Source organism: Myotis davidii, unplaced genomic scaffold, assembly GCF_000327345.1.
Source record: "Myotis davidii unplaced genomic scaffold, ASM32734v1 scaffold44, whole genome shotgun sequence".
Lineage (NCBI taxonomy): Eukaryota > Metazoa > Chordata > Mammalia > Chiroptera > Vespertilionidae > Myotis > Myotis davidii.
This window is the reverse complement of record NW_006299705.1, coordinates 15,760,968-15,776,034: the sequence shown is the minus strand read 5'-3', so window position 1 is coordinate 15,776,034 and position 15,067 is coordinate 15,760,968. Positions and strand designations below refer to the sequence as shown.

At 34.1% G+C, this 15,067-nt stretch overlaps 1 protein-coding gene across 1 annotated transcript in view; it reads left to right on the top strand.

The window, feature by feature from the left end:
• The window catches only part of KIAA0825 (KIAA0825 ortholog), a 357,466-nt gene that overhangs the window by 154,236 nt on the left and 188,163 nt on the right, over nt 1-15,067 (top strand). Inside the window, exons 15-16 of the mRNA XM_006775530.2 lie at nt 4,620-4,799; nt 9,359-9,583. Coding sequence (XP_006775593.1) covers nt 4,620-4,799; nt 9,359-9,583 — 405 coding nt within the window. The remainder of the gene's footprint in view (nt 1-4,619; nt 4,800-9,358; nt 9,584-15,067) is intronic.

Here is a 15,067-nt window from a genome sequence, read left to right as displayed (position 1 = left end):
ATATATATTTATATTTATATATATGATCAGTTTGCTAATTGAGCTGTCTAGCAGAGGGGCTGGCTGCCTTGAATGTCAGTGGCAATCCCAACACTGAAAGATTTCAAAAAGAAGCTAGGCCACTATTTTGCAGGTGCTAGAGGAATTTCATGTACTCACTCATCAAACATTTATTCATTTATTGACCAGACACTTACTGGCCTCTCTGTAAGGCACCTGCCTGCCCATGATATAATCTCATTATGTTTCTTAGCCAGATATAACTTGGTAGGAATCTGTGGGTTCAGGAGGCAAAGTTTTTAAATACCTCCTTTGGCTATGCTTTGTTATTCTTGCCAGTGCCTACTGCTAAAGCAAAATCCCTCTTTGCTCCACAAATAATTCAGTTGAATTAAAATAAAATCCAACGTTGGTGACCTGATTAGCAATCATTTCTTTTCCAATTGACTCTCTTAGTAGAACACCCCTTGTGTTCCCACCTTGCTTCCTTACCCTTAGAACGGCTCACCTAAAGGGCTTGCAGTTAATTTGAGTCCATTTGCAAACATTAGAGCCATGATTCCTAGGCTCAATTTTATAGTAGTCCAGCTAGATGCAATATTAGAAAAGGGTTTCATGGTAAAAAAAAAAATACTATAAAAACACTGCTTACTATATGCTAAAATTCTTCTTGGAGATTTATAGAGCATGGATAACTAAAGGCTCTGAGAAATCCTACAGAAAAAACAAACAAAACACCACACACATCTAATATTGTTGAAGCCAGCATTTCCAGAACATAAGTACTACTCATTACCATCCCATGAAATGCACTTTCAAAATCTCACCTTATAGAAACTGTGGAGGAAAACTCTAGTAGATACAAGCAGATACAGCCAAAACTGTTCCAAAAAGTTCTGCCTATGTACATTTATAAGTATGTAAAATAATACAAAATAATTTTTAAACATACAGAATTCTATATAGATCAGTTTATCAGATTTCAAGGAATTGGAATCAATTGCCCAAGTATAAACTTTTACTGAAGGCAGCTATTCTCTTGATGATTGAGAGTGTTTTTCTACTTTATTGTGTCAGGTTCTTTAAGACTCAGTTTCTTCATCTGTTAAAAAAAAAATGGAGATGACATTCACCTCATAGAGTTTTTGTGAGGTTCAAGACAAATTGAAAAATCAATGTAAAACACTTCATTTAGTGCTTGTACCATTGTAGGTATTCGGTAAAGACCTGTGTCCCATCTCACTATAATCATAGCACTGAATTGAGACAGTGGGTATTCAAGAAGAATCTGATATTTAGTGTTTATTTTGGTACTGAAGAAAACAGCATATAATAAGTTGTTAGTGCTGCACTTCAATTTGTAGATGAGCATTTTAGGATAAAACTTGGGAAAGAGGATCCCTAAAAAGAATGATTATTTTGTCTTCATATGTTTAAGACCCATTACATGGGATTTTCTTTTTAAAATTTCAAAATTTGTCAAAATAAGAATAGTTTTAGGGGAAAAAGTAATAAAGAAGTAATATTTAATTGAAAACAAGTAAATGGTAGGTCTTTATATCAATTGTTAGGCTTTTATTTTAAAAAACGACAAGATTTTCAAAACTATTTTTTTAAGACAGGTTTCAATTTTATATTTGTTAATTTCTCGAATGGACTAGTGCTTCCCTAAAACGATTTTCATGTGATACTCCACCCCCTTTTCCTCAGGTATTAATTTATTGGTCTAGTGTTTTAGGTTTGGAGTCCTTGTATTGTATGCTACACTTTCTATTCTTGCATTTCTCTCTCATACTGTCTAACATGAGTCTCTGACTCCCTTCGGTTAGGGATGCCTGTTAGTGCCTGGTTAATTCAGCATCCCTAAGCTCATGGCACACTCTTCCACAGCATCGCTGCCAAATCCATTTCAGTGACTCAGCAGGAGCTTGTCATTAACAGCATTCTCGTAGAAAGAAAACATTAAGCAGTCTTGGAAAGCAAAGTGCTAGCGCACCATGTATGGTAAATCTTTGGTGGCAATAAACAGAGTCTCCTGGTGGGTTGTGGTGGAGTTCCTTGCCCGACACCACCCTTCCTTTGAAGCACTAAAAAGTTCATTTTTCAAAAGGAGTTTAAAATAATGACTGCAGTGAAAGGGCCCTCCAGTGTTATTGAAAAGACAATCTGTTTCCAAATCTTGCATTTGTTTATATAATGTATAAACCATTTGGTAGATAAAGGAGAAGGCAGATGGAATTCAAAATAGCAGCTTTATTATTGGTTAACCCTGGGTCAGAGAATATGGCTTTAAATATGTGGCTTGTCAACGCTGCTCTCCAGGCTAAACTCATCCCTCCACCCTTCCAGCCACCCTAACGTCCCCCTCACCTCCTACTAAACCTCCAGCAGAGCCGAAATGGATATTAGGAAAGCAAGAACAAGAAATTTCCTCTACATAAAGTCTATGGTGCTATTTATTAGTTTGCAGATAACATTGAGTTCTAGATCATGAAAATCAAATGACAGAAATAAAATTATCAGGAAGAAACAAAGTGATGAGCTTCTAAATGAGCAAGAAAAAGAAATGTTCTCATTACAAAATAATCCTATATAATAAAAGAGAAACATGCAAATTAACCATCCCTCTGCTACACTCAAGCCACGCCCACCAGCCAATCAGGAGTGAGTGTGCAAAATAACCCAACTAAGATGGAGGCAGCCACGGAGCTGGAGTGAGTAGGAGGCTTGAGTTGCCCCGGGCGATAGAGGAAGCCAAGCTTCCCGCCTGCCCTGCTGGCCCTTGACTCTGCTCAAAGTTTCAATTATAGAAGATAAATAAACCCCAGATACCTGCTTCCAGCCTACCTGGGCTCTGCTCAAGGCTACAAAGTTTTAATTATAGAAGATAAATAAATCCCAGAAAAAAAAGAAAGAAAGAAAAGAAGGGCAGGAGCTGCTCCCTGGTGGTCAGTGCGCTCCCACAGAGGGGGAGCTCTGCTCAGCCACAAGCCAGGCTGCCAGCTGCCAGCACAGCGGTGGTGGTGGGAGTCTCTCCCGCCTCCTCAGCAGTGTTAAGGATGTCCGACTGCAGTTTAGGCCTGCTCCCCACTGGCAAGTGGACATCCCCCGAGGGCTCCCGGGCTGTCGAGGGGTGTCTGACTGCCAGCTTAGGCCCCATACCCCAGGGAGTGGGGGGACATCACTCTAGGGGTCGCAGACTATGAGACTATGAGAGGGCACACGCTGGGCTGAGGGGACCCCCTCTCCCCCGGAGTGCACAGATTTTTGTGCACCAGGCCTCTAGTCTAGATTATATTTATTTAAGATATTTAAGTATGAGATAAGATATGAGTCATTACCTTTAATTAAATAAATGGTTACATTATGATACTGAGCATGTTATTATTTCACTTTTCCAGTCCAACCTATAGATGCAAAAGTATAGGAATTTTTTAAAATATATTTTGTCTTGATTTTAGAGAGGAAGGGAGAGGGAGAAAGAGATAGAAACATCAATGATGAGAGAGAATCATTGATTGGCTGCCTCCTGTGCACCCTGCCCTGGAGATAGAGCCCACACCTCGGCATGTTTACTGGCCAGGAATCAAAACATGATCTCCTTGTTCTTAAGTTGCCACTCAACCACTGCGTCACACTGACTGGGCGGGACCTTATTTTTTTTTAATTTATTTGTATTATTGAAAGTATTACATATGTTCTCCTCTTCTCTCCCCATTGACCCTCACTTCCCCCCAGGCCTTCCCACATTATTGTCTGTGCCCATGGGTTATGCATATGTGCATATAAGTTCGTGATTACTGATTCTTGAGGAAATTATAATAAAACCAGAGGAAGGCCTTAAAGGGCAATTAAGATACCCCTAACTTTGTGAGAATTCCTAAAATAGTTTTATTGAGAAATCAGTTGATAAACCTCTTAATTCTGAAATGATAGGGCCTACAGGTTTGAAAAACAAATTTCAATTTATTTGTAGAATTGGTAGCATAATTCTGAGAACACTATAAATGTGAATATTCCATGAATTTTATGTTCTGAATAAAGGGTATAATAGTATTCAGAACACAAATTGCAAAAAGAGATACAAAGATTTAACTAGTTTTAAAGAGATTTTAGATAACAAATGGTTGACTATAGAATAATTATATTTGTCATTTAAGCTACACATACCTATATTCATTTATATATATTTGTATATAATCTTAATAAAATACTATACCAAATATAGTGAATATCACTTATGAGTAGAATTTTAGTTTCCTTAATAGACTTTTTTATGATTTCTAGAATGAATGTGTATTACTTTTAAATGAAATAAAGTAATCAACATGTTTTCTTAAAGAGAAAAAAAAAACATTTTTGACATAAAAGGAAACTAGGGATGCTCATCAAATGACTAGTGATGTCACTGTGGTCCTTCTCACAGTTTTCCTTCCACATATACCCATGAGTATCTCAGAGACAACCCTGGGTTAGATGAGCCATTGCTCTCAAAGAATGTGGCATTTCCCTTACTATTAATCAAATGCATTTTTATAGCATTATCCCAGGATAAGTTATAAAAAGGTAATTACATCCACAGATACCTATCTTACTAAGTCATTTCTATTCTTTCCAAGAACACACCTTTCAAGAACAAGGTCCTGATACAGAAAATACTGTGAAGCAAGTACCCACGTTGGTGGAAGCCATCTTTAAAATACTATATTATTGCAATTTTTCTCCACAAACATTTGGGAATGTTTTTGTGAGCTACATGGAAGAAGAACAATTATGGGACTTTTTATATAACATCCCAGGTATGAGAAATCTATAATTTTAAAAGAAGCATTCTAATGCTACTTAAATGTATATTTAAAGGTGCTTTAAAAGTTGTAATATCAGTTTTGCTGGATCTGTTATTTGTAAAATTTTATCATTGTTTTTGGTTTGTTTGTTTGTTTGCTTTTTCAGTCTAAAGGCTTCTTTTGCAAGTCATTAGCCATTAGTTCCTATCAAAGTTAAGTATACTTGAGACAAGGTGAGGGGAGGGGAGAGGAAAAATTATGCGATGCAGACTATTAGGGAATGTTCTCTCATAAAAATTTAATTTAATATCTGCCAGAGATTATGCTTTTCTATTTAACATATAAGACCCTAGTAAGATGTGAAAATATATCTTGTGACTTTAGGGTTCATTTATTCAATGAACTGATGGATAAAACTAATGGTCAATTTTCTTCAAATGTAAAAGGCACTTATTATTATGACAATGGTGCCTCTCTCTAGAAGGCATCCTATCATTCCTTTGGGGAAAATATATTTTCCCATTTGTATTGTTATGCCTGTAGCTAGAGCAGATAATAAAGAACAGTTACCATACCTGAATAGGAAATGCTCATGGATTGCCCCATGTTCAGGGCCAGGTATAAAGATTCTCACATTGTTTTCTTGACTTTAAATCTCCATACTTAATGTCTTGGTAAAACAAAGGATGAGAACTTAGACAGTGATTATCATGGTAATCCATTAATCAATTACATCTTTTCTATTTCTCTTTTCTTAGCATATCAGTTATACTACTTTTTTTACTTCATAAAGTGGTTGCCCTAGAGTTTGCAACATATATAGAGAAAGTTTGAAACTAATCCAAGTCTACTTTCAAATAACACTGTAACAATTCACAGGTGTGTGCATACCTTATAATAATAAATAATTCTAATGTCTCCTTCCCATTTCTTACATTATTGTTATTCATCTCACTTATATATAAACATACAGAAGTATAAACATATGCAAATATAATCAATGTGTGAGTTAATACATTGTTGGTAATTATTATTTTGAATAAACTTATCTGTTAGATCAATTATGAATAAGAAAAATAAAAGTTTTAATTTTACCTTCACTTATTCCTTCTTCAGTGCTCTTTCTTTATGTAAATTTGAGTTTCGACATATATTCTTTTCTCTGTAAAGAACTTCTTAACATTTCTTGCAAGGCTAAGTCTATTGGCAACAAATCCCGTCAATTGTTGTTTGTCTCATTTACTTTTGAAGGATCATTTTGCAGGATATAGAATTCTAGGTTGACCTTTTTTCTTTCAGCACTTTAAATATTTCACTTCACTCTCTTCTTAGTTGCATGGTTTCTGAGAAGTCAAATGCAATTCATATGTTTGTTCCTCTAAATGTAAGATGTCTTTTTCCCTATGGTTTCTTTCAGGAGTTTTTTATTTATCTTTGATTTTTCTATAGTTTGAAAATAATTTGTCTAGACATAGTTTTTAAAGTATTCATCCTGCTTGGAGTTCTCTTCACTTCCTGTGATTCGTGTTTGACATTAGTTTTGGGAAATTGTTGTTCATTATTGTTTTAAATATTTCTTCTATGTGGTGTTTTTTCTCTTTCCTCTACTCTATTTCCATTATATATATGCTACACCTTTTGCAGTTTTCCCATAGTCCTTGGATATTCTGTTCTGGTTTCTTTCTTTCTTTTTTTTTTCTAATTTTTGTTCTCCTTGCTTTTCCGTTTTAGAGGTTTCTATTGACATCTATTCTTAAGCTCAGTGTTTCTCTCATCAGCTATGTTCAGTTTACTAATAAGCCCATGAAAGGCTTTCTTTATTGTTGTCAACAGTGTTTTTGATCTTTATTATTATTTTGGGAGGAGGGGTAGTTCTTAGGACTTTCATCTCTCTATTTATATTGCCCCTTTGTTCTTTTATGCTGTCTGTTTTATCCATTAGCACATTTAACATATCAATCATACGTGTTTAAGTTTCTTAGTCTGATAATTCTAACATCTTTGTTATGCCTGTTTCCGATGCTTGCTTTTTTAAAAAAAAATTGTGTGGGTGTTTTTTTGTTGTTGTTTTGGGGGTATTTTTTTGTTCGTTTGTATATCTTTTAATTTCTGTTTTGAAAAGCTGGACATAATATACTGGGTAGAAGGGGCTACTCTAAATAGATCTTCAATAATGTGATGGAGTGGTGAGGGGGGAGGGTAAGCTATCTATAGTCTGATGATTAGGTATCAGTTTTTTAGTGAGTCTGTGCCTCTGTATGGTACTCTTCATAAATGTTTCTCAATTTTTTTCTTCCCCCTTAGACAATAGAGTATGGCTGGAGTGGGCTAGCGTTGGGCATTTTCTTTCATCCTGGTTAGGCTCTGATAATCCCAATGGGCTAGGCTCTGTTTTAATAGTTTCTCCTGAGAGCATGCCTTAAGAAGAAGACTGCTCTGGCCTATTTCAAAATGTTTCTTTCCCCATCCCCATGCTGGAAGCACTAGGGACATTTACTGTGGGAAACTAGTGGCAGCTCCCCCTCCCCAATAGGGTCTTTCTGGAGTTTTAACTCTTAGATTTTTCTAACTGAACCTCCGGCAATTCATCACAGTTCAGATTTTCCCATCTTGGTACTGCTTTTCATGGTGGTTTCTGCTTCTGAGTCTTCACTCCCAGTCAGCCATGACTCCCTGTATTTGCCTGTCTCTCCAGTTTTCCTTGGGTCTTCACCTCTTACCAATTCAAGAAGAGTTGTTGATTATTTGTATCTGTTCAGCTTTTTATTTGTTGTTAGGACAGAATGGTGACTTTCAAGATCTTTTTATGCACTCAGAAATGAGGCCTTGCCACTTATTCTCTTTCCTCTATTTTCTCTTCTCCCATTTCTCTCTCTCTCTCTTTTTTTTTTTTTATCTGTATCTTATTTCTACCATAGGCATCTGTGGCTATTGTTTAATCCTCCCTTTAGTATCTCATTATCAAGGTGTTGTAGAACCCTGAATCAAGAGAAAATTGGGCAGCCCCAACACTGTAACATTGCAAGAAAACTTTAATCTTAGGTAACAATTTTTTTACTACCTACCAGTTATTTTACAAAAATTAATTTCTATAAACTTTAAATAATTCTTTGAGATAGAGCTATTATTTTTCTCTATTATTTTAAATATTTTAATTTAACTTTAAAAGGAATAAACATACCCTTTTAACAATAAGAAATAGGGTAAATTTTGGCTCTCTAGAATTTTTAGATACCCGAGATTATTTTAATCCATGACTCCAAAGAGTTGAACCAAAATGAATATTAATTTTAATGTAGAAATAAGGTATCTTTATGTCTTTCAATGAATTAAAATCTCAAAACATCATTCAAAAGACAGACATCTATATCTTCTACCATTCTCATAAAGAGCAATAGCTTATCTGATGATGATTGTGTCATGTTAAAAAATTAAACTCTGAATATTTGCTATTACCCAGATCTTCTTCCCCATAGTTGTTTTAACAATAGCTTGAGTCACTTGAGAAATATCACCTTGAAATTTTAGAGAGAAAAAAAGATATAGATGCTTTTCTGTATTAATTCAAGTGATGGCCCCAGGATTTTGAAGTTACATTTTTTAAATATTTTATTGCATTTATCACACAATAATATATCATAGTGAGTAATACAAATAATCTATATATATAAAAGACTAATATGCAAAGTGTCCCCTCAGGAGTTCGACCAGGAGACCAGGAGTTTGATCACTTGCTATGACGTGTGCTGACCACCGGGGGGCAGCACAGAACAAAGGAAGGCCCTGGCCAACAGCTGGCAGCAGGGCAGGAAGGCCCTGGCCAACAGCCAGAAGGCCCTGATCAGCCCTAATTGCTGGACAAGCCTAGGGACCCTACCCGTGCATGAATTTTGTGCACCGGGCCTCTAGTAAGAAATAAGTCAGGGTAGCAGAAAGAAGGGAGAAAGAAAGGCAGAGGTAGAGGTAAAAAGAGAGAGAAGGAAGGCAGAAAATTTAAAAGAAGAAGTAATGGAAGAGGAAAATCACTATTAACATTGAAAAGTATATATTTTAATTTTTATGTGTGTATGTAGATATATATTTTTAATAAAATTACATGTCATACTCGAATCTGCTTTTATTTTTATACTAAACAATACATGGCTTTATTGTGTAGATAGATTTACCTTGGCTAATTAAATAAATTACCAATTATTGGACATTTAGATTTTTTCCAGTTTTTATATCCTTTCTATAACCATAATTAATTTCTGAGAATAAAGTTATAGAGAAGAAATAAGTGAATTAACAGATAAGTAAAAGTTAGAGCTTTTGATATTATTGCCAGATTGTCATGTAAGAAGGTCATTTATATTTGCAGCAGTTGAGTTCCAAACTACCAGGAAATATATTCAGTATTATTTTAATTTCTATTCACTTTATTATCAAGAAACTTTTTATGATTTCTAGGTTAAAAGCTGCTCTTCTTTCCTATATTTATATTAGATCATTGAGAAACTGAATTCCCAATTGAATAAGTCACAAAATATTGCCGTATTCTGCTAACTATAGTATGCTATCTGGTTTTGAAGTCTCAACGTGCATGGAGTCTGAGCGAGAGGTCATCCGATGCTTGAGATTGGCACTGACCGATGCTGTCAAGGATATTATACAGCAGATCACATCTGTGATGAGCTCTAGGAGAAACTTCGAGACAAACCTAAACAAGCATAGTGTTCCTGAACGTCTGTGTGACAGCATTCCAAAAGAATGGAATTATATTCCAAAAGAAACCAAAAGGAAAGAATCAAGCAAAGGTATATTTGTTTTTCTGTAAGAACACATTTTAGTAAAATGCTGAAAATAATAAGATTTGTAAATGATATTAGTCTTATTTTTACCATGTATATTTGGGACCTGTTATTTTTTTTTTTCTGTGAGTCATATGATCAAGGAAACTAGAAATGAAAATGACTCAAATGGCCATTTTCTTTATTTAACTACCATTCTGAAATTTCTGTAACATTTTGTGTCCATGCAGTAATCAGAGTAGTCACATGATTTTGACTAATTTCCTTTAAATCTACTGAGTAATATAAAATTAATACTCTCAAGAGGATCGCTATGATATTCAGCTTTGTTATTCTTTCCTTGAAGTTTTTCCCCTCAACCACCAATTATAACTATCTTTCCTCTTGTTAAGACACTTATATATGTGGCTTTTAAGTAAAAAATAGCACCCCATTTAGAAACCACATATTTTTCTGACAGGGTATTTTTTCCCTCTAATTCCGAAGGTTTTGAATTTAGTGCATTATTCCTATTCAAGGCAGTGCATGTACCAAGTGTACTTAAGAACCATCAGTTACTTACATTATTAATTGACTTTATTAATCAAGTCCTCTCTTTTTTAAATGGTTTATTCCTACCTAGATGTTCCTATTTTATAAGAAATTCACAAGATTCCTTTGAATATATATTATGTATCTATCTGTATTCATGAATCTGCTTTAGGATTTTTAAAAATATAACTTTCCTTTTTATATTCACTTTTGATAATTATTTAAGACCTCTATTAACGGATGCTTGCAGTTTGTTGACGTTTTTGAAAAAAATCAAGCTGTAAACTTTTATTACAAATTAAAAATGAGGTTCTTAAAATTTTCAACTTGACTAGACAAGAAACAATTTTAAAACCTTTAAAGATATATTGAGAAAAAGCAGGCTTTTAAAAACACACGTTTGTCATTACCAAAAAAAGACAGCTTTAGGTAAAAATAAAAACCTCATGCTACATAAATAATGCTGATAGTTCTAATTATCTGGTCAGTGGGCAAAAAGCAAGCGCTTATGGTCTTCAGCTCTAATCTTTTATTCATTTCTTGAACAAATGAAAAGCAATATATTCATCTTTTAAAAAGAATATTTTTTCACTAACTCTAAAGTAACTGTCAACAGTAAAATATTCCCGCTGAACCCGCTCAAGTCCATTGAAGGGACTAGCCTTTCTTTCTTCTTCATGAAGATCCTAAATACTATGGCTCTTATCCAACAACCTTACATTAGAAACAAATCAATTATCTATCTGTGACCTTTCATAGTAATGTTTTAATTCTGTCCAAGCCCTATTAAACTGCCTCTGAATCTAGTAAAGCCATTTAATTGAAAATGGAAAATGTCATCTTTTCATTACTTAAGTTCTGCCTTGTCTGAGTTCTTGCCGTCACTCTTCATTCTAGCTTTTGGATATTTCATAGATTTTGAACAATTCAGGAGGCATGACCTATTGCTAACATAGCACATCATAGGAGTGCCACCATTTTGCTTGTGGCTTTCTATTCATTCTATTCATGAACAATTTTCTTTCTAAAAACATTTTGAAATTCTTCCATAACAAATTAACAAACTCTGGTTCCAAAAAATACTTTGTAGATCCTAGTTCTTGTGGTTTTCCTTACTAAATAATCTTTGTAAAATGATCATTAAGAGTTAAGTACAGCACTTCTCCAATAGATGGCCATGAAGGGGTGCCAAGTCACATAATTATATAACAGACTTTATAAAGCATTTAGTGCTTTCCTGGTGGATATGACAGTAGGAGATCACCACTGTTCTTCATTTCTGCCCTCTTTTAGACTGAGAGTGCTCAACCTCTCTTTTCACTACCATATACAAGAAAGATAATATTTTACATGCCAGACATTGTCACGTATTCTTTCAGTAGATACTTCCTAGGTGAATTACTACTACTACTAGGCACTGGGGTAGAGGCCAGAGATAAACTTTAAATAAGATATCTCCTCTTGGTGCTTGAAAACTTGTATTACTATTTTCAAATAGGTACAAACATCTTGGGAGATGTACAAGACAATTCCTTGTTCTGTGAGCCAGTCATGTGTTGGGGACAATATTGTTGGATAGTGGATAGACAGGGTAACCTCACTCTTTCATTAGCTTTTAGCAAACAGTAATGAATTAAGATTGTCCTTTGCAGTTCAGAATCTAGTTTTCACAAAAATGAGTCATCACAAAACAAACCAGTGGCTTTAACATATTCCTGTAAACCAACAAATCAAATGCAGTTTAAAATTAATGCTGAGAAAGCAAGAAAGAGCAAACAAGGCTAAAGTGAAAAAGCTCACACATTTCTATTGTTCACTTGATCTTAGCCAAAAGGCCGAGAAGTGATCATTTCTATTCTTAACATGAGCTCTTTCTCAGCCATAGTATAAGGAAAAACAATAATAATCTCATCAGATTTGGCAAAAAAAAAAAAGGAATAAAAAGGAAATGTGTAGAAAAACCATTTGAAATATAGCTTCCCTTACATTGATGTTAAATATGAGACCTTCCTAAATGAGTATTGTGCCTTGAGATGTTAACTAGTAGTAGTTTCAAGTCATCTTGATTAGCAAAAGATTTCAAAACCAGGCATTCAAAACATGAAGACAAACCTCTAATAGTTTCCAGCAATGTTTTAAATCCAGCACTTTGCAAATTTTGTTGAAGTATTTAATTCAGCACTTTGCAAATTTTGTTGAAGTAAAGATAAATGTTTAGAGAGCTTTTTTGAAGATTATGACTTATCAAAAGACAAATAGTCACTAGCATAAGGAACAGTTGCTTGTCCTGACACAATCAAAACGACAGAAAATGGAAAACACTATGGTGACAAACAAAAATGCACATCTTTATTTCTTTGTCAGCAAATACCATTACATAGAAAACACCAAAGCTTTAAAGAAATAAATATTACAATAAATTATACAAAGTAGGAGATTTATGGAAGAGTTGAATGAAAGTTCAGCTGTTTCTTATATAGATCAGCTTAGGTATTTGCTCCCTTATTTCAAGAGGCAAATCCATAAAGAACTAGTTGTTTTGTTTCTTTGTCAACAATTAAATGAAAATATACTGGAGAACATATTTTCTTAGCGGTAAATTACTTTTTAAATAAAAAGAATGCTTTATGGAAAATTGTTGGAGTAACTGCTTTAACTGAAACTGGATTCTGGAGAGAATACAGGTAGCACCACAAGGAAAGTGTATACATTGTTCACATGCAGATAGTTGAGAAAGAAATTGATGGCAAAAATATACAACATGCTATCAGAAGTCATTAAGGGAATTTATTTTATTAAAAAATAAATATTCATTTTATAAAAACCACAATCACTTATACAAATTTTATGCTGCACACTTTAAGAACTTAGAAATAGAATTTTCTAACATGATTAAAACATTTCAAATAAGAGTTTAAGTGATTCTTGAACATTTTGCTTAAAAATACAAAAACAAAATATTTTTCAGTTTGTTTGCAAGAACAACTAATTGACATCCTGAATGATGAATAATTATGAGTCACATTTCAACAACAGCTTACACCTATTTGGGGCTGAGATTGAAAAGCAAGTGCCAGGTGGCTCTATGTGTATATTCAGGTAGTGGTTTTTCCCCTGTGATGGCTATTAAAATCAAGTATGAAAGCAAACCAAACTTTGAATCATTTTTCATAGAGTATTAAGCCTGGATTCAAAAAATAAGAAAGCATATTAAATCATATTATCCTTACTCAATAAATTATTGTTGACATTTTATACTATTAGTAAAAATTTTTAATTTTAAGATATTATTTTGTCTTTATCTCATTCATTGCAAATTTTCTTTTTGCATATTTTTAAAAATATATTTTATTGATTTTTTACAGAGAGGAAGTGAGAGAGATAGAGAGTTAGAAACATCAGTGAGAGAGAAACATTGATCAGCTGCCTCCTGCACACCCCCTACTGATGATGTGCCCACAACCAAGATACATGCCCTTGACTGGAATCGAACCGCAGGTTGACGCTGTATCCACTAAGCCAAACCAGTTAGGGCTCCTTTTGAATATTTTACAATACACAAAATATATCATTGTCAGGAATAATATGCATTGGAAAAAAGAAATGACAAATACATAAATATAGATGTTACATTGCATTTATTCTAAGACATAATTTTTTTTCGTACTTTATCAGCTTCAAAATCAGGATGGCTCTTAAAATATGTTACATATATGTGGCTAAGATAGAAATCAGGTTATTTAAATAAAGACAAAAATGAGTGGCATTCTTAAAAGATCCCTCCTTGGTGTGTTGTTAACATCATCAGAGACTAAGAGCCCCTGTGATTAGTAGAATGAATTTATTAATTTGTTATCAGCCTAAAGGATCTGGTACTGGCATTTGCCTTAAGCTTTAATGAAGTACTTGGGGATTTGAGTACCTCGAGTGCTCAGATTTTATAAAATATAAGAAGTTCAGGTGTGAAGAGAATTGCAATCTTTACCTGAAATCTACAAATGTTTACTTGGTATCTGCAGTTAAACCCTCTCTAGTATAAGCAGAATATAAGATACTAGAGGCCCAATGCATGAAATTCATGCAAGGGCCTTGGCCCCAGCTCCCACCTGCCACTACTGCAGCCAGGGGCCTCTGCTGCCTCTGCCACGGCCCCCGCCTGCTGCGGCTTTGTCTGGAAGGAAGAAAGTCCAGAAGGACGTCCAGTCTAATTAGCATATTATGCTTTTATTATATAGATAATCTTTTAACTCAAATAAATGACAGTAGAATGAGGAGTATGAGACACAGACACATAAAGCATAAAATTTAAAATAATTTAAGGACACAGCGAAGAGGGGTCACAAAGGAGTCTCTTAATTTGTTTATGTTTTATCCCTTTTACTTATGTTTTAACCCTTATCTAAGCATATATATTTGAATGAAAAGAAAATATTTATTGAGAAACTATTTTTTACCAAGTATCTAAGTAGTTTTATGAGATCATTCAAATATATGTTGGACCTAGTTTACAAGTTAAAGAAAAATGTGCTCTAGTTAATTAATTTTTAAGATGATTCTGAAGGTGTCATGAATTTTTGAGTCCAGACATATGTTTTCCAAGAGCTTTACACTTTATAGAGCAGATTGACTTATTTAAATCAAGGTAGAGATACCTTGAAAAATTTATTATTTTTGTTCAGTAAAAACAATAAATGTTTTATTGAAGGACTCAAAGCTATGTTCTTTTGACTTCTCACTTAGGTTCAAATTAATTTATGTAGATAGTGGATTAAAACACTGTGCCCAGCTTTATGGGATACTCAGGAAGCAATGATTTTCCCCATGTTCTTGAGGAACTTTTAGTCTACTGGTAAGGGCAACTCATGATAACATAAGTAATAATATAATGTAAACAATAATAGATGATAATACAAAATATGGTGGACCATGGCACATTATGGATCTAATTCCCAATATAAT